Source organism: Panthera uncia, chromosome D2, assembly GCF_023721935.1.
Source record: "Panthera uncia isolate 11264 chromosome D2, Puncia_PCG_1.0, whole genome shotgun sequence".
Lineage (NCBI taxonomy): Eukaryota > Metazoa > Chordata > Mammalia > Carnivora > Felidae > Panthera > Panthera uncia.
In genome coordinates this window covers 44,657,941-44,684,185 of record NC_064818.1, presented here as the reverse complement: position 1 = coordinate 44,684,185, position 26,245 = coordinate 44,657,941, and the positions used below count along the sequence as shown (strand labels likewise).

Sequence of the window (26,245 nt, the reverse complement as noted above, 5' to 3'; positions counted from 1 at the left end):
AGGAAGGAAGGATGGATGGATGGAAGGAAGGAAGGATGAAAGGAAGGAGATGGATGGATGGATGGAAGGAAGGATATTGATGGATGGATGGATGGAAGAAGGAAGGAAGGAAGGAAAGAAGGATGGATGGAAAAAGTAGGAAGGAAGGATGGAAGGAAAGATATGGATAGAAGGATGGAAGGAAAGATATGGATGGAAGGATGGATGGATGGAAGAAGGAAGGAAGGAAGGAAGGAAGGAAGGAAGGAAGGAAGGATTCGTGGCTAGATGGATGCATACATGCATGCATGCATTAGTGAGTAAATGGATGTGTGGATGCATGCATGGACGCATGGATGGATGACCAAACCTGGGGAAATGAAGACCCTAAGGGCCTAGAGACATAGCAGAAACTAACCAAGCAGGCATGCTGTGCACCTATCCCAAGTGGATAACCTTAGGTGGCTGCTGCTGAGGTGTTGCAGTCCATGGCCCTTTGTGCCCAGGGGGAATATGCCAAGCACGCTCATGCCCTGCTGGCCTAGGCTCCTATGCCCTGGTCACAGGGCAGTGGGGATGCCAGGATGGGGCAAGGACTGACAACAGGCGTGCATCCCTCATACTCATCGCGTGTGTTCTTGGCTTCCAGCCCGCTCCAAAAGCCTGGTGATGGGGGAGCAGAGCCGGAGCCCTGGGCGGCCGCCATGCCCCCACAGGCTGGGTCCCATACTGAAGGAGGGCTGGCTGAAGAAGCAGAGGAGCATCATGAAGAACTGGCAGCCGCGCTGGTTCGTGCTGCGTGGGGATCAGCTTTTCTACTACAAGGACAAAGATGAGACCAAGCCCCAGGTGAGAAGCACGTGTCTTGTGTCCTGGGGCATCACGGCAGGGTCCGAGGGAGGGCTAACTAGGCCCAGGAGAGGGGAGAAGGCAGAGACCCTCCTGTCAGGACCTCCACTCCTCCAGCCCCTAAGCCACTGACCTCACTCACGGTGACACTTAGCCAGGATTTCCAAAGTGATTGTTATTCCCAGCCCCCATGTTCCTGGTATCACAGCTTGTTTTACTGAAGCACGGCCACAGCTTCAGCAAGGCAAAGGTCTCCATATAATGTGGATAGAGAGCCTCTCTGTACAACTTAAGGAAAACAAACCTTCCCTGCATTCCTTTCAGCCTCTTGGTAACGCTCCTGTTACTTCCACTCTCCCAGGTGGGCACCCAAGACGAATCTAACCCTAAACTGAAATCCGGCTCACTGTGGAACCCCTATGTCCAATGCCTCTGCCTCTCAGTGGCTCCTCCTGTTCTCCACCAATACTGCACGATCCACCTGATCCAAGGTCAGGTGGGTGGGAGTCTGTGCACATGTCAGCAGTTCCCACAGTGTGGAGATGGGGTCTGGGAGGGGGTGCAGAGAGGGTGCTCAGTGATGGGCAAGGTGGGAGGAGGGACCCAGGCACAGCACGGGATCACATGGACATCACGGTGAGATGACCTTCCCACCCCTCTTTCAGTTCTTCTGAGTCTCTCAAGGAGGAAGCATCTGTTGGGTGCAGGCATATGTTTAGCCATCTCCAGGGTTTGGGATCCTCCCTTAAAAAATGGGGACAGGGACGGGGACAGGGAGGAGCTGGCCTCATCTCAGAGCCTTCAGTGGCAATAGTGCATACGTTCTGTCTTCACTGTAGTATTCTAATGGTTAACTTCTGTTTGTGGAAAGTAGTACTGGGTTCCGTTCATGACAGTGACATCACGTTTTCCCCTCTAAAATACATCTAAGTTAAAATTGAAAAGTGTTTCACAGCAATGTGAATGTACTTAGTGCTCCTGAACTGTACACTTAGAAATGGTTAAAATGTTGGGGTACTTGGGTGGCTCAGTCGGTTTAGTGTCTGACTTTGGCTCAGGTCATGGTCTCACAGCTTGTGACTTTGAGCCCCGCATCGGGCTCTGTGCTGACAGCGCAGAGCTGTATCTGTGTCTCTCTCTCTCCCTCTGCCCCTTTGGATTCTGTGTCTTTGGATTCTGTGTCTCCCTCTCTCTCTGCCCCTCCCCCCACTCACACTCTGCCTCTCTCAGAAATAAACATTAAAATTTCTTTAAAAAGAAAGAAAGAAATAAAAATGGTTACAATGCTAAGTTACCTGTTATGCATACTTTACCAGAATAAAAAAATAACTACTGAGTAAGACTAAAAAACTTTTCCATAAATGCCAGCACCGAGGAGTGGTAGGGAAGACACAAATCATGAAGAAGGTTCTGAACTACGGCTTAAGAAACCCTGATCTTGTCCAGACTCCTTGGTTTCATAAGGAAGGAACACAGCTCCCAGAGACGTTGAGTGGAACAAACAGAAACTTTGGGGTCAGGCATATCTGAATTTGATCTGCATTAGATCTAGCACACTAGCTTTATGACTTGGGATAAGTCACTTACTTTTTTTTGCTTTTGGTTTTTCTCACTGCTAAATGGAGACATTATTCCCTATGCCACAGAAATGCGCTAAGGATCAGCTCGTAGCACATACACATATCTGATGGCAAATTCTAGCACATGGCCTATCTGATGCTTCTTCAGCCCTGCCCTTGCCTTGCTCCCCACCTCCCCAGCCCTACCACTGAGCCCACTTCCAAGACTGGGCACCACGCTTCCAGCTTGCCCACCACCATTTGCCTTTTGGCCTTTACTCTTTGTGTTCAAGACCAGCCTTGGCCCTTCAACGATGGCTTTTCTGGCGGACCCATCAGTGACTCTTACATGTGACCGTCAGGTCACTCTGGTGACTGTGAAAAATTCCAGGGTTCCTAGCATCTTAGGACCCTGTTTGTGGCCCCTCCTGTCATCCCCTCCTGGCCTAGCCCATGGCACTGTCTCCTGGGAGAACTCCATGTTGATGCTGGGCAAGCCCAGGGGACAAAAGGAACATACTCAGGTGACCCGGGCCATGTATGGACCCCTGCCACGGGCTTCCCCACATACTCCTCCTCCCATCTCCCATCAGCTCCAGCTCCATGAGGAAGCTCTGTCTCCCGGATTTCCTGAACTGGACACTCCCCTCCCTCCCCTTTCATCTTTTCCAGACTTCAGTGGCTTGTAGTAGAAACAACTAATAACATGGCGGTGTCCGCGTCCTCAGCCACCAGCCTGGAGGAGCCTGGGGCCCAATCCAAACTAAACCAGGGCATTCACTGCCAGAGAGCCTTTGCATCTCTAAAAGGAGACAGTGTCTCCCAACAGATGCCAGTGTCATGCCCAGGGCCCCTGTTCTGGCCCCTGGCCGACACTCTCAAATCCTCACGGGACACTGTTTTGTCCCATAATTCCTTCCCCCATGAAGCCTGATGGTAGCCCTGTTACACAGGTCCCCAGTCTCCAGGAGACTGTTGGTTAAATTTGACTCACTTAGCTTATACAGTATGATCTCAAACCTGCATGCCTGCTGGCAAAATAGCCCACACATTTCCACTTAATTGCATGAGCTACATGTAATGGACTAATTCCCAATATCTGGTTCCTGGAAAAATGTGCCCTGCTCACTGTTTACAGTGACAGAAGGGCCCAGGCAGTAAGCACCCTCCTGACAGACAGCCTGTCATCTGTCTAGCAGATGTAATTGTCCAGAGGAGGGAAGTCCAACTACCCTTGATGCTGCCCAGAGCACATAACACGTGATGAGGATAATGCTCGGCCCATGCTCTTGTTCTCTGTCAGAGCCCCATCACTTCCCTTCTCCCCTTCTCACTAGCGGGAGGATCAGCGGAGAACATAAGAGCTAGAGATGGGGAAAGTCAAGATGGAGGAAAGGGGCCATATGGACTCACACGGGAAGATAAGGCAAAAGTGCTTTAGGGCAGAACCTGGAAGTGTGCCCCTGTCCCTACTGCTTTTCCCAGCACATGCCCCTGATGGCTTCTCCAGCAGACAGACCTTGTGGTTACTAATAGAAGATTCCAGGTTTTTGCGTCTTAGCGGTCTTAGCTTCCGCTGGAAGTGTTTCTTGAGCCATGAAACCTCCTACCACATTCTTTGTTGAGCAGCCTGGTCCGTTTCCACCATTCGAGGACTCAGTCTAGTGATCTGACACCCAAGTCCTTCACTTGTGGGTCTCTTGGTTTTGAATAGAAAAGGAACAGGACAGAAATGGCAAGTATAACTTCCAAAACATGCGATGGGGAAAATGTAACAAATTCAATGTGATCAGCTCAACACATGGGTGGAAAATGGAGGAAAGGAAAAAAGACAAGAGGAAAAGGTAAATAGAACACAAAAAATAAGCGAATAGGATGGCAAGGATTAGGAACAAAGTGTCATCATCACAAATGTCAGATTCGTCGGTCTCTTAAATGACAGAAAGTGGAAGACTGGCTTTAAAAAAGAGCAAAAACCAACAAGGTTGCAAAACAAAACGATGGAGACAAGATAAGCCAGCAAATGCGATCAGAAAGAGAGCAGATTTAGCAACATCAAAATCAAAGATAATAGAATGCAAGGTGATGGGAACAAAGAGAAATATTTCATAATAATATAAATAACATACCGAGAAAATAGAGCACTTGCAAACTTTTATGCTCTTAATGACACAGCTTTGAAGGATACATAAACAAAGAAAACCAATGCTCATTTTTCTCCAATTTTTTTTCAAAAAGTGAAATTACAGGGACACATTCATTGACTGTAGGACAAAAGAAAGACTTTTAAATTAGCAAAATGATACTGAGTGGGGGCGTGTATGCAAGAGAGAGAGAGAAGTTCTATACATGTGAAAATAAAACACCCACTTCATAATACTTCCTAAAGTAATAAGGAAATCAAAAGTTAAATCAAACTTCTAGTTAAGGATGACTAGATTTAAAAACCCCGCAACTCCAGTGTAGAGCCCTGACTGGCGCTTTTGAAGGTGTGAACACACCTGGGTAGAAGGGAGGGGGGAGACAGCCCCCCACAGCATCCCGGATGCTAGAAGACAGATGGGCGAGACGTGGCTGATTCAGCAGACCCAGGAGAGCTAAAGTCTGAGCCCGCACTAGGACAGCACGACGATCTGTCTGGTTTGCAAAGCAGCGCCCCCTCACTTCCCACCAAAGATTCAGGAATTGGCAAGGCCAGATATCTCTGGAAACGAGGCCAAAAGAGGAGCCGAAAACAGAACTGGTGGAAGGTCAGCGTAGAAAGCAACTAGGTCGCAGATCGCCTGAGCAACCTCACAGAAAGCCTGACTGCCTTCCGTCTCTGTAACAGTGGAGTTGGTTCTCTGGGAGGGCTGGGAGCAGGGCCCTCCAGGCTGAAGACGCTGGCCTGCTGGAGCACGAGACGGGGATTGATGGGCTCCAGTTACTTAGCACCACCCCCCACCGCCCCCAGTCTCCATCCCACATGTGGCTCCCAGGCCCCAGCAGTCAAGAATAGCCCTCAGGAAGGAAATGGAGAACTTTCACTGAAGAATCTGACAGGCCGAGAAAAAAAAAAAAAAAAAAAATATAATAATATAAATATAATTGTGTGTGTGTGTATATATGTATATATATATACATGTCTATATATATATACACATACACACATACATGTCTATACACACACACACACACACACACACACACATACACACACACACACACACACACACACACACACATATATATACTGACAGGAGCACTTCCCCAAGGGAAGCAGCCCTGGCCCATCTCTCTCTGTTGGCCTGTCATGTAGACAGTTCCTCACGGCCCCTCATACAGCTTCTGGTCACTATTTACAGAACCAGTCCTAAGCAGGGATGAAAAGGTTTGGGTCACTACCTATTTAAGGAAAGAATCTCATGTGAAGGACAGACACATACACAGGAAAGGAAGGGAGGAAGGAAGGCAGGAAGGAAAAGAGAAAGAAAGAAAGGAAGAAAGAAAGAAAGAAAGAAGAAAGAGAAAGGAAAGAAAGAGAAAGAAAAAAGAAAGAAAGAAAGAAAGAAAGAAAGAAAGAAAAGGAAGGAAGGAAGAGAGAGAAAGAAAAGTGGAAAGAAGGAAGGAAGGGAAAGAAAGAAAGAAGAAAGAGAAAGAAAGAAAGAAAGAAAGAAAGAAAGAAAGAAAGAAAGAAAGAGAAAAGAAGAAAGAAAGAAAGAAAGAGAAAGAAAAAAGAAAGGTGGAAGGAAGGGAGGGAGAGAGGAAAAAAAGAGAGGGAACAAAAACCATGCAGGGGGGGAAATTTTATATAAAACTATGCACGACTTCCTCAGAGACAGACCAGTAAAATGGACAGTCAGAGAACAAACCAGTTCCCAGAATCCAAAAATAAAATATCAGAAACGAACCCCCAAGGGAAGAGTTGGAGGGAAAACATGACACAATCTTCCAGAAAGAAGAGAGGAACAATCCAGAGGAAAAAAGGAGAGGTAGCCCAGTGTCTGAATGGGAGGAGTTCTAGAAAGAGGAGAGACAAGAATCCTTAGACGCTTCCGCGAAATTAGATCTCTGGCAGGGGAGCATAAGCCCTGAGTGCCGACTGCCATAACCAGCCTTGTCGTGGAGGTGCAGGAAGGTGCAGGAAGATGCAGGACGTGCCCATCTAGGGGCAGGGACATGAAAAAAGAAATATCTCAGCCTTCCATGCTGGGAATTGCATAGATAATACCTAGAATTTTAATACAAGACATAATAATGTAAGCATACTATTTTGAAATGAACATAAGAAATGAAAGAGAAAAGCCCCGGCAGAAAGAGCTGGAAACAGTGACAGAGATTCGGACAACGTGGAAGAGGAAGGAATTGCTGCCTTATGCCAAGCGTTGTGGGACTGTTTGATTCATCTGACTGTATTGTTGTGCAACCTTAACTAAAAAAGTGGGTGAAATAAACTGAAATAATTTAGCTGGGGAGTCCTCGGAATACAAGCTGTGGGAAGGGCACAGAGAGTGAGGTGGTGACCAAAACACTCGGGATTTATCTGTATTCTTTTCGTGTCTTACAGTGAGACGATACCCATTGAAATCCATATTTTACAATGTTTTTAATTAAAACAAGAAAAGAAAAACTAAAACCAGAAAAGGAGTGTGACAGGGACGCAGCCCTAGAGAGTTCTTTCTTCTTTAGGTAACCAGAAGGGGGATCAGCTGAGGGTTTGAAGGTTGTCCTTCAGCTGAGGGTTGTCCGCTTCTGGACAGAGTCACCAAGCCCAGCCAGCCTCTGCAGAGCTGACCTGACACATTGGGGGGTGCTCAGAAAATGCATTTAAAGTGAACTTGGGTGGGGGTGGGGGTTTCTGGCAGCTCGCGCCCAAGAAGGAGCACAGTCTCTGAAGTCCAAGTGTGAGGCTCATCGCATTGGCGGAAACACAAACTGTGGACGGGATACCAGAAGCTGGATGTGGAGGGGCTTGGTTGCCACGTCTGGGAGCCTGTGTCCTCATTCTGTCAACAGTGTTGACGGGCTCTGAAGGTTTGGGGGCTCAGATTTGGCCCTCAGAGCTCTGAGAGGGAAATCTTCCAGCACCAGGACAGCAGGGGATGGGAGGGGGCCAGGCTGGAGGCAGAATGACCATTCAGATGGGGCTCTTGTCCTAACATCGGGTGTGTCTAGAAAACCTGCCCTGTGCAGGAGCAAGGGGGTGGGGGCCTTGGGAGCCTCAGGGGAGAAAGTGTGGCAGGTGACAGCTGCAGCCTGGGGTGACAGAGTCTCAAATCTACGCCCCAGGTTGGCTGATGCACCACAGGCATTAGTGGAGGTGATTTAACAATCACCTGGAGGGGCGCCTGGGTGGCTCAGTCGGTTAAGCAGCCGACTTCGGCTCAGGTCATGATCTCGCGGTCCGTGAGTTCAAGCCCCGTGTCGGGCTCTGTGCTGACAGCTCAGAGCCTGGAGCCTGTTTCGGATTCTGTGTCTCCCTCTCTCTCTGACCTTCCCCTATTCATGCTCTGTCTCTCTCTGTCTCTAAAATGAATAAACGTTAAAAAAAATTTTTTAAAAACAATCACCTGGAGAAGGGGCTGGCTTTGCTTTTGTTTTTTCCAGGGGGATAAGCGATGGGAAGCTCGGCCTTGGGAGAGGAGATTGATTTAAAGTTTGATTTAATTTCGAGTAAAAGCTTGGAATTGGGAGGAGGAAAGACAAGATGGATGGGAAAGCAGATGTACTTCTAGGAGCAAACATTAACACTGGACAGTCAGGAGCCAGAAATCTTAAAGAAAGAGGAAACCTCTGGGGAGGAGAGAGAGGCCATCTGACCCTAGAGCTTGAAGGTCACAGGGAATGTGCCAGCATGCAGCCAGTCAGCCCTAGCCTCTGCCTCGTGCAAGGGGAAGACAGTGCTTTCCTGAGCCGGTTCCTCGGGTCCTTGCCCCTGGAGAAGGTGCCTGGGTTCCTCGGATGAGGGAAGTGGGGGGCTGGCATCAGGCCTAGGCTAGTGGGTACACTACCATAGCGCCTGAAGGCCGACAGATGTGCAGCAGGACCACTAGGAAGCAGCTCTTTGCTGTGCCGCTTAATGTCAGCCTGCAGAACCTCCCAACTTTGCCTGTGTGACACTCTACCCAGCACCCCCCTCTTATCTCAGCCCTGTCTGGGGGCCACAATCAAGATGCTGTCAGGCCGGTCAGAGCCCAGCCCGTGCTCACAGCAAGGCAGAGAGCGGCCCATGCGTCAGACGCTGCTTCACGTCTAGACCTTGTGAATCGGGCTCAGCTGGAGTTGATTTAGCACACGCTGACTGAGCATCCTTCGTAGGTTGTGAGCTGTTGCTCAAACCAGCCCAAGAGGATGATGATGATGATGACGACGACGACTGCTGCTGTTGTTGATATTGCTGCTGCTTTTTTATAACACTTCCTGAGTTTAATGTCTGTTCCCCGTTCTAGACTGTAAACTTCATTCAGACGGGGCCACGGTTTATCTTACTTACCCTTTCTCTTTTCCCACCACCTAGCACCGCACTGAGTACATACCTGATTCTTGGTAATATTTGACGCTTACGTGAGTAATTGAATGAATGGATGGATGAATGAAGAAACAAATTGAATGAATGAGTGAATTCTGACCCAGCCTTGTGTTGGATGCTCGGTAGGAAAATACTTGATTGTTTTTGTAAAATGCCCGATGGCTGGCAAGGAGGTAACTGGACTGCGTTCCCTTATTAGAATGTAAGCTCATCAAGGTCGGGATTTTGTCTGTTTTGTTCATATCTGTGTCCTCAGTGTCCCGAGCAGTGCCTGACACAGAGTAGAAGCTCTGTAAACACTTGTTGAATAAACATTCATGATTGCTTTTGAGGCTCGGAGCAAGCTTACAAGGGCAAGATCTAAGTCATTTCTGTTGTACGCATGGAGAACGTGATGCTCAGAAAGATAAAGTGGAATCTTATGTGCTATAATTTTCTATATTTGGACTCAGAGAATCTGGGTTCAAATTCCATTTTTGCCACCTATGAGCTGCAGATGTGGGGAGGTCTTTGAAGCTCCCACCTTTGGTGCGGTGTTCTGGGGCCCTGGTTGTGCTAAGGACCAGACAATGGGAATGGGGGGGGGGGTGTCAGTGCTGCCCAAACTCTCAGAGACAAGATACGTACAATCCTTCAAATGGGATCTAAAATAGAAGAGCTCCAAGAAGCACTAAGAAGCCTTTTAAAATGAAACATGAGGGGGGCCTGGGTGGCTTAGTCGGTTAAGCTTCCGACTTTGGCTCAGGTCATGATTTCAAGGTTTGTGAGTTCAAGCCCCACGTCGGGCTCTGTGCTGACAGCACAGAGCCTGGAGCTTGCTTCAGATTCTGTGTCTCCTTCTCTCTCTGTCCCTCCCCCTCTTGCTCTTTCTCTCTCAAATATAAATAAACATTAAAAATTAATTAATTAAATTAAATGGGAAAAGCAGGTGACAGATCCAGAAAGTGAGGATCGTCCAAACCCACAGGTTTCCCTGAGAGCAGCCTTGCATGTGGTCCACGCTGCCTTTTTCAATAAAGAGTCCACGCCAGTGGGTGTCAGGACTGCCATGGACACCCGCTGTCTGGACCCCAGCAAGCCGTTTTACAGAATCCCACATGATAGAGAAGGACAGACTTTTGTTGTCTGGCTTCCATGCTTACCAGCTAGTAACCAAAAAAGGGGATTTCCCGCTCTGAGCCACCATTCCCCTGTGTGGGGTGAGAATCACCACCGACCACAAGGGCTGCCGTGACAGTGAGATTCAACATGTAGGCAACACCTTAGAGGTGGTCTTCTCCCCTGGGTGGGACTGGAGCCAGTGAAGGCTTAGTAAGTCACCCAGCTCAATGAAGCAAGACGAGTCCAGTGGTGTGCATCATGACCCTGATCTTGGCTCTGCCTTACTTCCTGGGTTTGAATCTAGCTAACAGCAAACACTTCTATGCATTATGAACCAGGCATGGTTCTAAGTGCTTCGCATGTATTAACTTGCTTTAATGTTCATACCGACTGTAGGTGGTATGTGATAGGCTGGTGTCCGAGGATGGCCACCGCCCGTTCCTGCCTTCCCCGGAGTGCACACTGCTCCTCCCCACAGGAATTGGAATCGATTTCCCCTCCTCTGTTCCTGATGAGACAGAAGTGGTGCTGGGCGAGTTCCAGGTTCGGCCTTTGAGACTCTAGGCAGTTTCTGCTTTTGCTCTCACTCTTCTATCTGGGCCATGTGGTTTCTCTCCTGCACATGTTTCCTCATCATTCTGTGGCCCACTCAGGTATCCTCACAGCATGGCAGTGGCTTCCCAGAGCAAAACCAAAGATGCATTTAGTGAATCTGCAGAGCTGGGAGGGACAGCAAAGGCAGAAAACAGCATAGAGATTCAAAATGACTTTGACAGGCTGGTTTCATGGGAAATTGTTAAGATAAAATATAAAGTCCTCCCTTTGGTTCAAAAACAATCACTTGATTTCACAGAATAGAGAAACCTAGATTAAGAATAGGTTGAATGAGGCAGAGGTAAGAGTTTTAATTAGCTTAAAAGCCCAGTACAGACTCACAGTGAGATATAGTTGCCAGAAGATCTGGGGACTGCAGGTTGTTATTGAGATGCACAGAAATTAGAACAAGGGATGGGAAAACCCATTAAGCTCTGCCGTGGTCACACCAGGTCACAACTGTCACATGATAGCCCCTCGAGGCACCACACTTTCAGTGCAGCAGGACAGCCAGGATGGCGAGGGGTCTGAACTCCTGTCCACATGAGGGACAGACTGAATAAATCATCCAGAGAAGACAGATCCTGGGAAGGGCACCCATTCGGTCACTGTACCTCACGTAAACAAGACTACCGCTGTTCTGTGGACCTCCAGAAGCTGTAGCCAGGACAAGTGGAATTACACAAAGGCCACCAAGTCCCCCTGTATGTGAAGAATCCTCTGTTCAGTGGAGTGGTCTTCTGGTCAGGGCTGAGCTCCAGTCCCTGGTGCTGTGCAAGCCGAGGCCAGACCGCCACTTGGCTTCAAAGAGAGTTGGTCATTGAATGGGAAGTTGGCCAGAGAGGATCTCTGAGTACCCTTTCAACCCTCAAAGCCAAAATGCCAGTGGAGCCCTTTCAAGGCAAAGAGGAATAGAGGCACAGTAACTAGAGTCAGCCAAACCATGAAGTTTGCAGAAGTTCCTTTCTGGATGAATAGAACACAAGCCTGAAGAAGCAGAAAAGCTCTGGGGGTCTGGCCAGACCAGGAGAGCTTCCCAGAGTTCCTGCCGTTGGCACCACTTTCGGTCTTGGGCAGCTATTCAGTAAAAAAGCTCCAACCATTGCACCTGGCAAAGGTCTGCATGGAGGCACGGTTGGTGGCAAGAGTGCTGATAGATACAGACCTTGATGCCAGGGGACCTTTGCAGCTGGTGTCTCCAACTGGTCCTGTTTAAGCTTGCTCGTAAACTTGCCCCTGACTTCCCTAGAACTTTTGGAGAGCCTGGCTTCTCTTCCTCCTTCCTCCTTTCCACCTGCAAATCTCTGTCCATAAAAGGGCAAGCAACTAATTACTTCCCTAGCTGCTACCATAGATCTTGCCACAGTGAATTCTAGCCAATCTAGCTGCACGGAGAAGGAACACAGGAGCATGACGGAAAGGTACCGAATACAGCAAAAGCCCCACTCGCTGCCTCAGGATAACTCAAGAGCTAGCGAACAGGTGCCCTCCACAGGGGGTCAGAAGTCGCCATGAGCTAACTGGGGACTGATAGTAACATTACCATTAGTGCAGCAAAGAAAAATTAAACAATAAATGTTTTCTTGTTTAAACTGTCCTTGGGGTGGGGGGTGGGGGCTGCCTGGGTGGCTCGGTCGGTTAAACGTTCGACTCTTGATCTCAGCTCAGGTGTTGATCTCGGGGTTGTGCGTTCAGGCCCCACGCTGGGTGCCGCATTGGTCTCCACATTGGGCTCCACATTGGGCTCCACATTGGGCTTTGTGCTGGGTGTGAAGGCTACTTAAAAAAAAAGATGTCCTTGGAGACAACTTCAAATGCTTCTTTTGTAAAGAATTACTCTTTGGAGTCTTCTAGAAAGAGAAAGCCATCATTTATTTAGGTTCGAATACCAGATATCAAATATCAAATATCAGGCTTTCTTTTTAAAGGAAGCTTTATATTTTTGAAGCTATTTGAGAAATGTAACTCCCCACTATTAAACAGATAAAAATGAAAATTCTAGTCAGTTACTTTAAATCAAACAGAAACATACTTAGTAAATTCAAATCGGTAACAGCAGCCAACTCATTTTTAAACAATTTTTAGACAATATTTAGTTAAAACCGTTTTTTCCTGCGTTTGGCATGTCAAGGAAAAAAATATAAGATTGAAGGAATCATCCACAAATAATGTGTTTTAAAGCTTACCTTGTACAATACAGCAGTGGTTTTGAAAGTGGGCCCCCCTGAAATAACAAGACCAGTAATAACTCGTGAGTATCTACCGTTAATCATTATATGGTAATATTTGCCACTGTTGTAGGGAAAGAAAACCAAGATACTAAGAGGTCTGATGACACACTCAAGAATATATAAATCACAAGTGACAAGTGTCTGGTTGCCCCTGAATTCTTTTGCACCCAGAATGTCACTGCCTACAAAACGGATCTTTGCCTTCTAAAAATGACTTCTGTGTTTCCTTGAGTGTGGCCTGACCGTTCATGGAGATGTAATGAGCTTCTCTCAGTGTCTGCTAATTTAAGTCAGCAAGCATGTTAGCTTATAGTACTTAAATGTCTCCCACTTTTAATCAATCCTTTGGCTTTCTGTTGAACCCAGTTAATTTATAGTAATAGCTACAAGACTGATTGGTAAATTGCTAGTTTTGTCAATTACTAGGCAGAAAAAATGAATCAAATGACATTGAGGAAGCATGGAAAATATATTTCATTCATTGTTTAGACCAGAATAACTTACTTTTAATTATATTTGGGGCATTCCAGCTCCTTAATACATTAGTAGACCACTGAGCAAAATGGAGGGGATTGGGAGCGTCCGTGTAGGTCTCCTGCCTTGCCTGGTCCCCCGAGGACAGAGGGAGCATTTGCTGAATGAAGAGCAGCTTTTGAGAGGATGGGGAGGAGTTGTGCCTTTCTCAGCAAAACACAGCCTAGGCCCTTTGGTGGCAGTCACTGCCACAGGTCAGCCAGGCACAGGTCAGTGTACAAAGAATCCATACGGTGTTTCTTAGACGAACCTGTTCTCAACTAAACAATCCAGTGGCCACTCTCAGAGGCACTATGTGCCCCAGAGCACAGCAGTAGTTGAAGAGCTTTGAGCATTAAGACAGAACCAAACCATTTCCAGCCAAAGGATGGGCCCTCCCATCCAAGGCGAGCCCCTGGACCCAGCATCAGCACATCCCAATAGTGCAGATTCTGAGCAGAAACAAACTTCTGAGGAAGTGTGTCCCAAAGCATGGGCCAGGCTGAGTAAGCAGGCTCAGCCTCTGGGATGGCCTGTCCATCATGGGGTCAGAAGGCTGGAAACATGCCAGGGACGACTGCATGAAGAGCAGGCTTATGGTTCATTGCCAAGGACTCCGGGCTGTGGAGAGGCCCTGTGTCCCACCCCCTGCCCCCCGCCCCCCACCGCTCCTCCCGGTGTGGGACAGGGGCCAAGTGGTAATGCCTACTAAGGGCTCCCAGTTCAAAGGGAACACCAGAGGCTTTTCCAAACCCACCAGGCAGGCTCCAAAGAACCAGGGCAGGGTGAGCACTAAGGTGGGACAGAAATCTACACCAACATCCACCCAAGTCCCGGATCAGAGAAAATACCGGAAAGAGGCGGGTGGCCAGTGAAGACGCTCTCCCCTTAAGAAACTCAGAGCATGTGCTTCTGATGGCTGGTTCCCATGTGAATGCACCAGCCCTCTACCGCAGATACTGAGTGTCGTGGGCTCCACATGGATCGGGCCTATCTCTGTTTCTCCCTTAAGCCCTCCATCTGGAAAGCCAGGTATTTTAAGGAGGCAAAGAGGCCTACCATTGGGTCCAGTGAGCCATGGGGGAAGAGAGGCCACTTTCATGCTCTGTCCAGGGGAGATCCTACAAGGGCTGGGCACGGGCCAGGGACTGCTGTGATAGCCGTGACCCCTTATACAGCGACCTACAGTCTTGCTGGGCTCCTTCCAGTGCTCCAGTCTAAATAGTCAGGCAGGAAGTGGGTGCCACATGGCCATCACAGCTCGAGGCCAGAACCCAGATGTCCCTCCAAGCCCTGCTCAGAGCCTCTGACCACGAGAGTGAGGCAATTTCCCTGTGCCTTCTAATGCCACATTAGATGGGCCTGATCTCTCATTGCCTTTCCCTCCCAACATCCAATCAGAGGAGCGAGAGAACAATCTTTATTTTTTTTTAATATATTTTTTTTAACGTTTATTTATTTTTGAGACAGAGAGAGACAGAGAATGAATGGGGGAGGATCAGAGAGAGGGAGACACAGAATCTGAAACAGGCTCCAGGCTCTGAGCTGTCAGCACAGAGCCCTACGCGGGGCTTGAGCTCACGGACCGCGAGATCATGACCTGAGCCGAAGTCGGCCGCCTAACCAACTGAGCCACCCAGGCGCCCCAAGAATAATCTTTATTAATTAAACAGCTTGGCCTACATAAAAATACAATGTATAAATAGTACTAGGATTCTAAAACTTTGTGTGTGTGTGTGTGGCCAAGTGAGCAGTTTGGGATAAAATTATCTAAAGTTTAATTTCTCAAAATAACTTCTAATTAGTTACAATAAACAATGCTAAGTAGTCCTAAAATCCCAGCACCTAAACACAATAAAAATTTATCTTTTGCTGTGGACCAGGTGGCAGCCTTATCTGTCTCTCAAGGCCTCCAAGGTTGACCCAGTGTGGGGAGGAAGGAGAGAAGGCTGGAGGTCACTCCTGCCCAGTCCCACTGGCCAGAGCTTTGTCACCACTAGAGGGTTCAGGAAAACCACTGTGTAAGCATTTTGGTCCCCTGGTCACAAGTACTAGTTCCCCTGTGTCCTTAGACGACTACTCAACACCACTGTGAGCCTGCAACGGTGACCCAGTGAGGCCAGGACACTAAATCTAGTGAGCACGGCCTTTACACAGACACTTGCCAACCTGGCATTGCATTTCGTCGAATGCCAACCTGGCATTGCGTTTCGTTCATGACCCACGAACATGGTCACGGGCATTAGAACGCCTACATTGATGACAAGGGCCTGGGGTGAGAGGCTGAGCCCAAGGCTCCCTCACCAGGGTGGAGCCGACGTGTTAGCTGAGGACATGAGGCACAGACTCAACCCCACCACCTGCTGAGAGGCTTAGGAATCCGGTGAGATGGGGCCGCCTAAAGGAATGGCCTTAGAAATGACTCAGTGCAAGTCGGGGGTACACGGGGGTCTAGACCAGGATGCTGGAGTGGCACAGAATGAACGAACAAAGGAACTAACTAACTAACTAACTAACTACAGGGAAGACCAGGACCCCAGAAAGAGGATCCACCCACCATGCAAAGGACATTCCCTCGGGGGTTGGGTTTGGCTGTTGGCTATGAGGCTGGAGGGCTTATGGGGGCTCTGCCAGACCCCATGCCTAAGGCTGCAAGTCTGCCACAGGCCCCAGGCCCCAGGCTTACCCTTGGATCCCAGCTGGATCCACCTTCATGGGCTTGGACCCTGGGCTGGGCAGCCCTGCAGTGAGGGATTCAGGGACTGTGGGCAGCTGAAGGTGCAGAGAGCTGGTGCTCAGACCCCAAATCCCCTGCTTCCTTCAGGACGCAGTGTCGTCCCACAGGGTACACCTGGTGACAGGCTCTCTAGGGAGACTAGGGAGAGCCAGCAACTCAGTGGTAAAGCAAGGTGGGGGACACAAGGAGCACACCAAATGCATTTGGAAGGGACGGGACACAGCATCACTCTGGGATCTGCTGGGAGAAACTTTGGGACCAAGTCCTTAGCAAAGACACAGCCTGGATCAGTGACTCATCTCAACCCCTTAGGGAGGGAAAGCGCCCCAGCCAAAAAGCAATTTGTCTCCAACTTCAGGTTGCCTTTCTTAATATCTGCATTTTAGACAGTAATAGCCGTGGTTACAGGCTTGTGTGATAAGGAAAGGGAGGATGTTCCCTGCTTGGCACTGAACTTCATACTGATCTGTGTTATTTAAAATTCGGAGTGGTTCAGTTCCTGGTTGGGTGTCAGAGGCTAAAGCTTTTTAAGATTGATCTGAGGCCACAATCAGAATTACAGGAGATAAGGTAGCTTGAGTGATTGCTTTTTGAAACGTGTCTGCAATTTTCCAAGATGCTGCCGGTGGAAAATCTTATCATGTCCTTGCTAAGGAGCATTTCAGAAGTTGGTTCTTCAGACAGTCTCCCTCCAGACAGAGTGAAAAGTGAAGACTTCCCAGACAGCCAGCCTTTGATCAGCTTGGAGAGAGAGCTCAATTAGAGGGCGACGTTCTCAGAACTATCACGAACCCTAAAACTGAGACGGGTGGGAGGAGTGCAGACATCCCAGGTCCCGCAGGAGGTCCCCACAGGGCTGTCATCGCAAACTGCGAAGGAGGAACCCCCCCTTCACCCTCCTGAGACTCCTGAATCTACATCAGACCTTATTTTGTGCCACAAGCAATGGTATCATTGGCGGAGAGGATGTTCCCAGAACAAACCGGCGTGGTGGCCAAAATAGGTTTTACAATAATAATTATGACAATTACTCCCTATTCATTCGGCCTTTAGTGCTTACAAAGCACTAGCTCAGGCAGCCCGGTGAGGAGCAAAGGACAGAGGTTAATATCCTTGTTTTTACAGGTAAGAAACCCGGGCCTCAGCCCAGGAGCTGCTTGAGTCCCACCTCAGTGACAATGTCACAATAATTACAAACCTCTAGAATTATTTTGAAATGTTTAAATATATTCTAACTCCCATGAAATGGTCATAAGCGGACTCCACTCCCAGGCTATGAAATAATTCATAAATCACAACAACACCACTTACTCGGGACAGGCACTGAATCCGGTGCCATCCAGACATCAGCTCACGAAATCTTCGCAACACAGCACGTGACAGAGAGGGAAACTGAGGCTGGGTGAGGCAACCTAGTTCACATGCTTACTGTTGGTAAGTGGTGGCAGAGGAGTGACACCAGATATGTCTGCAGCACATACCTGTGAGGCTCCCGTGACAGCCCCACACCACCCCAGAACTAAAGCGTCATCATTGCTTACCTTTTTGCAACGTGGGCGGGTCCTGGGGGTGAGACAACTGGATGGAGATGAACAGAAATCTTTGTCACTGTTGCTGCTGTTACCCTCACGGTCAGTCCCCTGGACCGAGCCGAGGCCTCCGAACCGCCGGGTGCCCTGGGAGCTGTTCCCAAGAGGGATCATTTTGCCCAGCGGGCTGCAGCCGCCTCTCCAGCGGGCAGAGGCTTGTGCCCTGGTTAGGCGGCTTGGAGGGTAGCTGTCCCTAGATTTCAGTCCCATGAAAGTTGAGAGGCCTGTCGCTCCCAATGTTTGAGAAAGGAGGAGGAAGGGAAGATCACCGTCCTTTGCCTGAGAATGACAGAGGGACATTCCGGCTGAGCAAATGCTGGCCTGGCCCTTGACACATGAAGTGAGTAGCGTTCCGTCAGGGAGTTACCGTGGAAAGTTGGCAACAGACCATCGGGTGTGGGCAGCACCCTGTGAAGTATCTGACTACCCTTTTTTTTTTTTTTACTTTTATTAAATTTCCTTATTCTGATGCCAACATTACGAAGCAAACCATAAAGCTGCCTCACCACTCCATCCCACAGTGCAAGCTGTCACTGCCATTTCTGTATGCCTAGTAACGTGCAGGTTCTTGAGAGAGGGCAGTAACAGAAATTGGGGTGAGATCGTACTACAATTATTTTTCTAGCACCCCCTTTTTTGACTTAACAATTCATATTAGAAGACTTTTGCATTTACCTCATTGTGGAAGGCTGTACCTGAAATAATTTAAACACTCCCCCATTGATGGACAAGTAAGCTGCTTTCCACTTTTTTCCGTCAGGAAAGCAATGCTTCGATGAGCATCATTATACGTGCATCTTTATGCATTTGTCTTTCCTTGGAACAAATTCTCAAAATTCACCACTAGGCTAAAGGGATATTTTATTTTAACATTATTTTAGAGATTGCAAAATTGCTTTCAAAAAGGCTTTATCAAATATCAAGCGTATGAGAATGCCCAGCGATGTAGAGAATTTTCCGTGAGCTTCTTTGCCACCCTCGTACCTTCTATGGTAAAGCATCTGTTCAAATCTTTTGCCTATCTTAAAACTGGATTGCTTCCTCATTATTAAATTTTGAAAATGTTTTGTATATTTTGGGCCCAAGTCCTTTATCAGACTCATGATTTTCAAATATTTTCTCATTCTTGGATAGTCTCATATTCTCATTTCTTTTCTTTCATAACTCATATTTTCCTTCTCTTAGTACCTTCTAAGGAACTGTTTTTATTTGAATGAGTCAAATTATCAATTAGTTGTTTCATGAAGTGAGCTTCTGATGTATCTAAGAAATCTTTGCCTAATCCAAAGTCATTAACATTTTCTACCAGAAGTTTCAGTCTTAGATTTTGCATTTAAGTCTATGATTCATTTCAGCACATTATTGTACATGATGTGAGCCCTGGATCAAAGTTTATTATTTTTGCATGTGAACATGAAATTGTTCCACTTCCACTTACCGAAGACACTTCCTTTCTTCACTGGATTGCTTGTGTGCCTTTGTCAAAAATCAGTTGTATATATATACACACACACACATATATATACATATATATACACATATACATACACACACACACATATATATATATAACTTTTATGTGTATGTGTGTGTATAAATGCCCTGTTCTGTTTGATTAATCTACTTGTCTGTCTTGATGCCAATATCATAACAGTTCTGATTACTATAACTTTATAATAAGTCTTGAAATCTGACAGTATTAGGTATCCAACTTTGTTGCTGTTTCAGAGTTGTCTGGCTATTGGCAGGTCCTTTATATTTTAGAATCAGCTGGTCAATTTCTACAAAACACCCACTGGGATTTTGACTGGGATTGTATTAAATCTAGAGAGCAATTTGGGGAGAATTGACATCTGAACAATGAATGGTCCTCTGACCCATGAACGCAGTGTCTCTCTCCATTTATTTATATCTTCTTTCATTTTCACTTATAGATTTTAGTGAACAGATCTTAAACATCTTTTGCCATACTTACCCTAAGTATTTCATATTTTTGATGTAAATTAAAAATGGTTTTGATTTTCAGTTTCCAGTTGTTCGATGGTAGTATCTAGAAATATGATTCAGCTATGTGCATTTCTCTTGTAACCTTGCAACCTTGCCAAAATCATGTATTAGTTCTAGTAACTCCAACTGGTAGTTTAGTTTCTGTAGGTTTTCACCGGATTTTCTACATAGACAGTGGGTTGTCTGTGAAAGAACTTTTACTTTTTCCTTTTTTTTTTTTTTAATGTTTATTTATTTTTGAGAGAGAGAGAGAGAGATGGAGTGCAAGCAGGGGAGGGGCAGAGAGAGAGGGAGACACAGAATTCAAAGCAGGCTCCAGGCTCCGAGTTGTCAGCACAGAGCCTGACGTCGGGCTCGAACTCATGAATCGTGAGATCATGACCTGAGCCAAAGTCGGACGCTTAACCAAAGGAGCCTCCCAGGCGCCCCTTACTTCTTCCTTTCCAATCTGAACAACTTTTCTTTTTCTCACATTGCTATAGCAGCTAGGACTCCAGTATAATATTTCATAGGAGTGGTAAGAATAAACACCATTGTCTTGACCCTGGTCTTAGGGGAAGAACTTTTAGTATAGTATTAGCTTTTAGTTTTTTATAGATACCGTTTATCAGGTTGAGGAAGTTGGTTTTATCCCTAATTTGTTGACATTTTTAATCAGGAATGGATGTTGAATTTTTTTCAAATGTTTTTTCTATGTCTACTGAGATGATCTTATCCTTTTTCTACTTTATTAATATGGTGAATTACAGTTTTCCAGTTGTTCCTTATATATTTTCCTTTTTATATGTTGTTTGATGTGCTAAATTCTTGCTGAGAATTTTTGCCTCTATGTTTCTGGGGGATCTTAATCTGTAATGTCCTTTTCTCGTAATATCTTTGGCTAGTTATATGTAAAGATAAAGCTGGCCTCATAAAATGCATTGGAAAATAGGCCCTCTTTCTTAATTAAAAAAAAAAAAACAACAACCCTGTGGATAGTATCGGTATTATTTTTTTTAAGTATTTGACAGAATTGAGTAATAAAGCCATCTAAGCCTAGAGTTTTCTTTGTGGGAAGTTTTTAGCTACAAATTCCATTTCTCTGCAAGATACGGGGCTATTTCGCTATTTCTTCCTAAGTGAGCCTCAATAGTTTGTGTCTTTTTGGTCCATTTCATCTAAGCTGTCTAGTTACTAGCATAGTGTTGTTCTTAATATTACCTTATCCTTCTAATATCTGAAGAATCTTCAATGATGTCACCTCTGTCATTCCTGATATTGGTAATCTCTTTTTTTTCCTGATTAGTCTGACTAAAAGCTTATCAATTGTATTGATCTCCTTAAAAAACAAGCTTTTGGTTTCATTGATTTTTCTCTATTATTTTTCATTTATTTGTAACCACTCTGATCTTTATTTGTTTCTTTCTTTTACTTTGGGTTTCACTTGCTCTTCTTTACGTATTTTCTCAAGGTGGAGGCCTCAAAGGCCTTTCTTTCCAAATATCAGCCCTGAGTGCTATCACTTAGCCCTTAAGCACTTCTTGAAAAGCATTTCACAAATTTTTACACGTCGTGTTTTTGTTTTTATTCAGTACAAAGTACTTTTTGATTTTTTTAATTTCTTTTTTGACCTATGGATTATTTAGAAGTATGTTCATGGGATATCCACATATTTGGGGATTTTCCAGAAATCTTTCTGTTATCTCCCCGTCCCCCACCTCCACCCAGTGCCCGCACAGTGCTGGGATCAAAGCCGGGCTCTTGACTCGTGGAGGCGGGAGGGATGTGGGCGGCCCAAAGCCAATGCTGAAGGTCTCTTGCTGCGGTAGGAACCACACTGGGATTCACGGAGTGAGCCAAAGTCACGGCCTGGCTCTCCGTGACGGCATCTTGCACGCAAAGTTGGTCAGCAGCTGCTATCACATATGAGAGGCAAGGCGCTCCAGCGTCAGCCAGGGCTGGGCGCACCTCCCAGCCTGCCCCTGCCAGCAGTGGGACAAGGAGCTGGCTGCTCTACCTCTCCAACTTCCAGCTGCTCATCCAGGAAGATGGGAATAGTAGTACCTGCCCCATGAGGCCTCCAGATTTAAACAAACAATCCAGCATTGATTAAACAAAGAGCCGGGAACATAGAACCAGCTCCCCAAACAGTAGCTATTACTGCTTTTCTATTTAGCTGGAATAAAAAGTAATGTCAGTGTCAACAATGTTACTCCCATTTTATGGGTGACAGCTATTGAGGAACTGAGGAATAAAGCAAAGTGCCCAGTTACTGAAACAGCAAACACCAGAGATCATCCCATTAGCCAGTGATGGATCTTGTCCACGCCCTCTAATGAGCACGTCTCCCCATGTAGGGGCTGCACTCCTAATTTATTCCCAGTAACTCCAGATTCTCTAGCAAGAAAGTAACTGATAATTCAGTTACAACAGTTACTGGTTCTCTGGTCTATTGCTGTAATTTCTCTAAAGCAAAGACATTGTCCTGCCTTCACGTGGCTTCTGTGAGAAAAGGTACGTCCATGTATCTCCCCTCAGCATGAGACGCCAGCAGCTGTGCAGAGGCTCCAGCCACCTGCATTCCTGTTACACCCAGGAATTGCCTGGAAAAGATGGCGTGGGGAGATGAACACTCTGTGAGCACGCACAGGAGTTGGGGGCTGGGGGTGGCATGATCATGCCCCTCACCTGGGCAAACACAGATGCAAGCGTGCTTTACTAAGTTGCAGACACTGCCGTAAGGTCTTCCCGGGATTCATTCTTCCAACGCTCACAACAGCCCCACAAAGTACTATTATCATTCCTATTTCACGAATGAGGTTTTTGTGAGATTGCACAGAGAGGTTAAGCAATTTGTCCGAGGTCACACAGCCACTAAGTAACTGAGCCAGGATTTAAGCCCAGACAGGTACGCTACAGAAATGGAATTTAAAATAAGTTTTGTGTGGAGAGAGCCAAAAATGTATAGTCAGAGCCACACGCAGTCTTAAATGAACAAATCTGAACGTGAACAAAATGAAGAAAAGTCACCGCAGAGATTAGTCATTAACAGAGAGAGGGAACAAAGGGAACAAAGGAGGCCCTGCCTAGTGCTGGGGGGGGGGGGGGGGGGGGGGGGAGGAAGAGCTAGAGTAAAGGTGATTGTGACAGTACCCATCTCGAGCAGGACCTCCTAAACAGGAATCTGGTGTCTCAATGCTTCCTAAGAAGTGGGAGTTACTGTGCCATTGTCCAGATGTGGAAACTGAGGTCCAGAGAAGTTAGGTGTTCTGCCTGAGGTCACACAGCCCGAAAGTGCAGGGTTGAGACCCAAACCCAGAGTACCTGTCCCTGCACCCCATGGTCTTTCCCTGCGTCTTCTAGCCTACCAGATTTCAGCATTGGAGAGTAGGGTGGGCCCACCCCCTGTCATGCAGATTTCAGCATTGGAGAGTAGGGTGGGCCCACCCCCACCCCCACCCCCACCCCCACCCCCACCCCCACCCCCTGTCATGTACATACACAGATACCCCAGGCACGAAGCATGATCTGTGCTGGGTACCTCCTGTGCACTAGCTGACTCCCACTGAACAAGAAATAAAATCCCACCTTCTGGGAGGGGGCAGAACCGGACTCACAGAGCTGTTGACCTCCCATGTCACTTCAGGGACAGCTACATACAAGAAGCCAGCCCCAGTGACAGCCTTCCTCTCCCTGACCCTCCAGAACCTAAACCTTGTGCCCCAGAAAGGCTGCAAATGGCTGCATTAGAACGGGGTGGGGTGAGGGGGGTGGAAGGGGGTAATAATGGGGGCCTTCCTCCCTGCTCCAGATATGCATTTCTGTGCCTTAATGAAGGAGTAACACCTCCAGGCCGTCTCGGCCCTGCCTGGGGGCAGAGTTCTTCCAACCACGTGTGTAAACCCTAACGTCCACCCCAGTCCACCGGGAACCCCGTGCAGGCTCCTGCTGGGGCCTGATCCCGAAACCCCACCCTCTCTCTCCAGGAGCCCTGACCACAGGAAGGAACCCTTCCCCTGCCATCTCATGCCTCCCGTGTTTGTGTTTGTCTCTTTATTTTAGGGATTTATTTCTCTACAAGGGACCCGGGTGACTGAACTCCTTCCTGGCCCCGAGGACGCAGGGAAGCACCTCTTTGAGATCAGCCCAGGTAGGCGTGAGCACCTGTAGGCTCTGTGCTGGGGCCCCGCTGGGGGTGTCACCGCGCCTCTGGCCTAGAAGGGCAGATCTCCTTCAGGATGCTCCTCCCTGTAGGAACATCAACGCTGTCGCCAAGCCCTACTCAGAAATTTGGGACACATCTAGAGGATATTGCAAATTTGGGGGCGTATCAGAAAATCCGGTCAATTGTCTGGGTAATCAGCTTTTGGAAATTGGATTTTAAAATTCACCATAAGCACAAGGGAAACCAGGCAACGGGGATATCTTAGGACGAAGGTCTAAACACAACAACTGGATCATATGCAAATAAGTCCGGGGAAAACCCACTAGCACAGATACAGAGCCTTAAAATAAGCTTTATCATGAATCTCAAAACAGAGAATTGAGCTGTGGTGGGAGGAAGGGGAATATTTTAATCCAAGGAACTGCTATGGTGTTGGCAGCTACAAATTTTTTTTTTAATTCCCAGTTTTCAAATGTGATTGTTATTGAACTAGTAGATGTGTCTTGAAGATGAGCCCGTCTGCTTCCAGAAGGGCTGGTTCCGCAGTTGGGTGTTTTGGGTAGCCTGGCCTCCCCCAGAAACAGAGCCTGAGACCAGGCTCCAAGCTGTTTATTCAGAGGGGATTCCCAGAAAGCAGGGGGGGAGGGAACAGGGAGGGAGGAAAGCCATTCCGGGTGTGCTAGTGAGTGGATTGCTGCTGTGGGGACCCAGGGTTCAACTCCAGGGGCGGCTGTGGGGACTGTGGGGAGCAGGCCTCAGAGGTGTCCCGCCCATGAAGGGAAGAAGCTGGGGGCTACCCCCCTTAGTTCCACCAGCTGCTTCCCGGGAGCTAACTCTGGCATCTCTGGCCTGCCCTATGCAAGGTCAAGCTCCCTGCAGACAGAAGGCTTCTGGGAGCATTGCAGGCACTTGAGTGAAGAGGCCACCCGCATGGATGGGAACAGTGAGAGCCGGGGTTCTGGGCAGGGAATCGGCTACAGCCACCTAGTCATCACATGCCTCCAGTGTGCCGTCCAAATTTAGACTTCCTTCTGGGAAGTCGTGGCTGTGAACTCAGTGTGCTCGGGTCTCCCTGGGCTCTGTGAGCCAACAGGTTTACCGTCTCCGAGCAGCACGGCCACCCCACCAGTCTGATGAGGTGGCCTGACTATCTGCTATACACCAAGGCTCTCAGCCCAGGCTCAGGCCAGCCAGCAGCGGCCCGCGGGGAGCAGCAGTGAGTGCCACCAAGCCTGGGGCAGGGACCTGTTCCCCTTTGCTCTGTCTTTACCGGGAATTCCAGAAGACACAGGCAGAAGGCAACAGGCAGGAAGCCCCTCCCCAAGTTCATGCCCTGTATGCAAAATGCAAGTATCCCTGGTTTCATTTGGCGTTTCCTATGTGGGCATTGACTCTACTGCAAAAACCTTGGTACTAAAACTGCACGTTAGAAGGTGGCAACTGAGGGGTCCCGGAGTGTGGAGTGGAAAAGAGGGGCTTGGCTGACCATGGAACAGGGGTAAAGGCTTCTGCAAAGAAGATAGAAATGAAGAGGGCAGGGAGGTGGAGGGCCCTGCCATCTGAGGAAGGGGAAGCTGGGCATGGAAGGGAGGCCTGGGGGAGGGGCCAGGGGACCTGCGCCTGGGAATTAGGGAGGAAGAAGGTGAGGCTGGAACTGAAAGGTGGAGGAGATCCACACACCCTAGCCATGAATTCACAAAAGCACTGAGCGTGTGCTCCAAGGACTAGATGGGGAAAAATCACCAGTGTGCAGGCTCTTTATCTGGGTCAGAGCTATTTACAAGGATTTCTTTCACTCTGGAAGGGAAGAAGACCCGTTTGCCACGTAAGGTAACATTCACAGATTCTGGGAATTAAGAAGCAGACGTGTCTAGTTTGCCTGGGTGGCTCAGTCGGTTAAGCGTCCAACTTCGGCTCAGGTCATGATCTCACGGTTCGAGAGTTCGAGCCCCGCATCAGGCTCTGTGCTGACAGCCTGGAGCCTGCTTCGGCTTCTGTGTCTCCCTCTCTCTCTGCCCCTCCCCCTGCTTGTGCTCTGTCTCTCTCGCTCTCTCCCAAAAATAAATAAACATTGAAAAAACTTTTTAAAAAACAAGCACACATATCTGTGGGACCATTATTCTGCCTACCACAATGCTCAAAACATCCCCCCAAGGGAGGAGTACTTTTCTTTTTATTTGAGAGAGAGAGCACGTGCACACACCTGTGGGGAAGAAGAAGGGGCAGAGACAGAGGGAGAGAGAGAATCCACTCCATTGGCACAGAGCCCCACGCGGGACTTGATCTCATGACCGTGAGATCATGACCTGCTGACTGAGCCACCCCAGGACGTACTTTATTTGATTTTAAATAAAAGTTTAAAATTTTATTTAAAAAGACACTGGGGGTTAGAGAGGATATGACTTGCCCGAGGACACACAGCCAGATGGTATTA

General features: G+C 47.7%; 1 protein-coding gene across 3 annotated transcripts in view; it reads left to right on the top strand.

Moving 5' to 3' along the window:
• Window positions 1-26,245, top strand: part of ARHGAP22 (Rho GTPase activating protein 22) — a 128,860-nt gene that overhangs the window by 25,936 nt on the left and 76,679 nt on the right. For all 3 annotated transcript variants that reach the window (XM_049646279.1, XM_049646278.1, XM_049646280.1), the window contains exons 2-3: window positions 629-828; window positions 23,709-23,796. In XM_049646279.1, coding sequence (XP_049502236.1) covers window positions 629-828; window positions 23,709-23,796 — 288 coding nt within the window. The remainder of the gene's footprint in view (window positions 1-628; window positions 829-23,708; window positions 23,797-26,245) is intronic.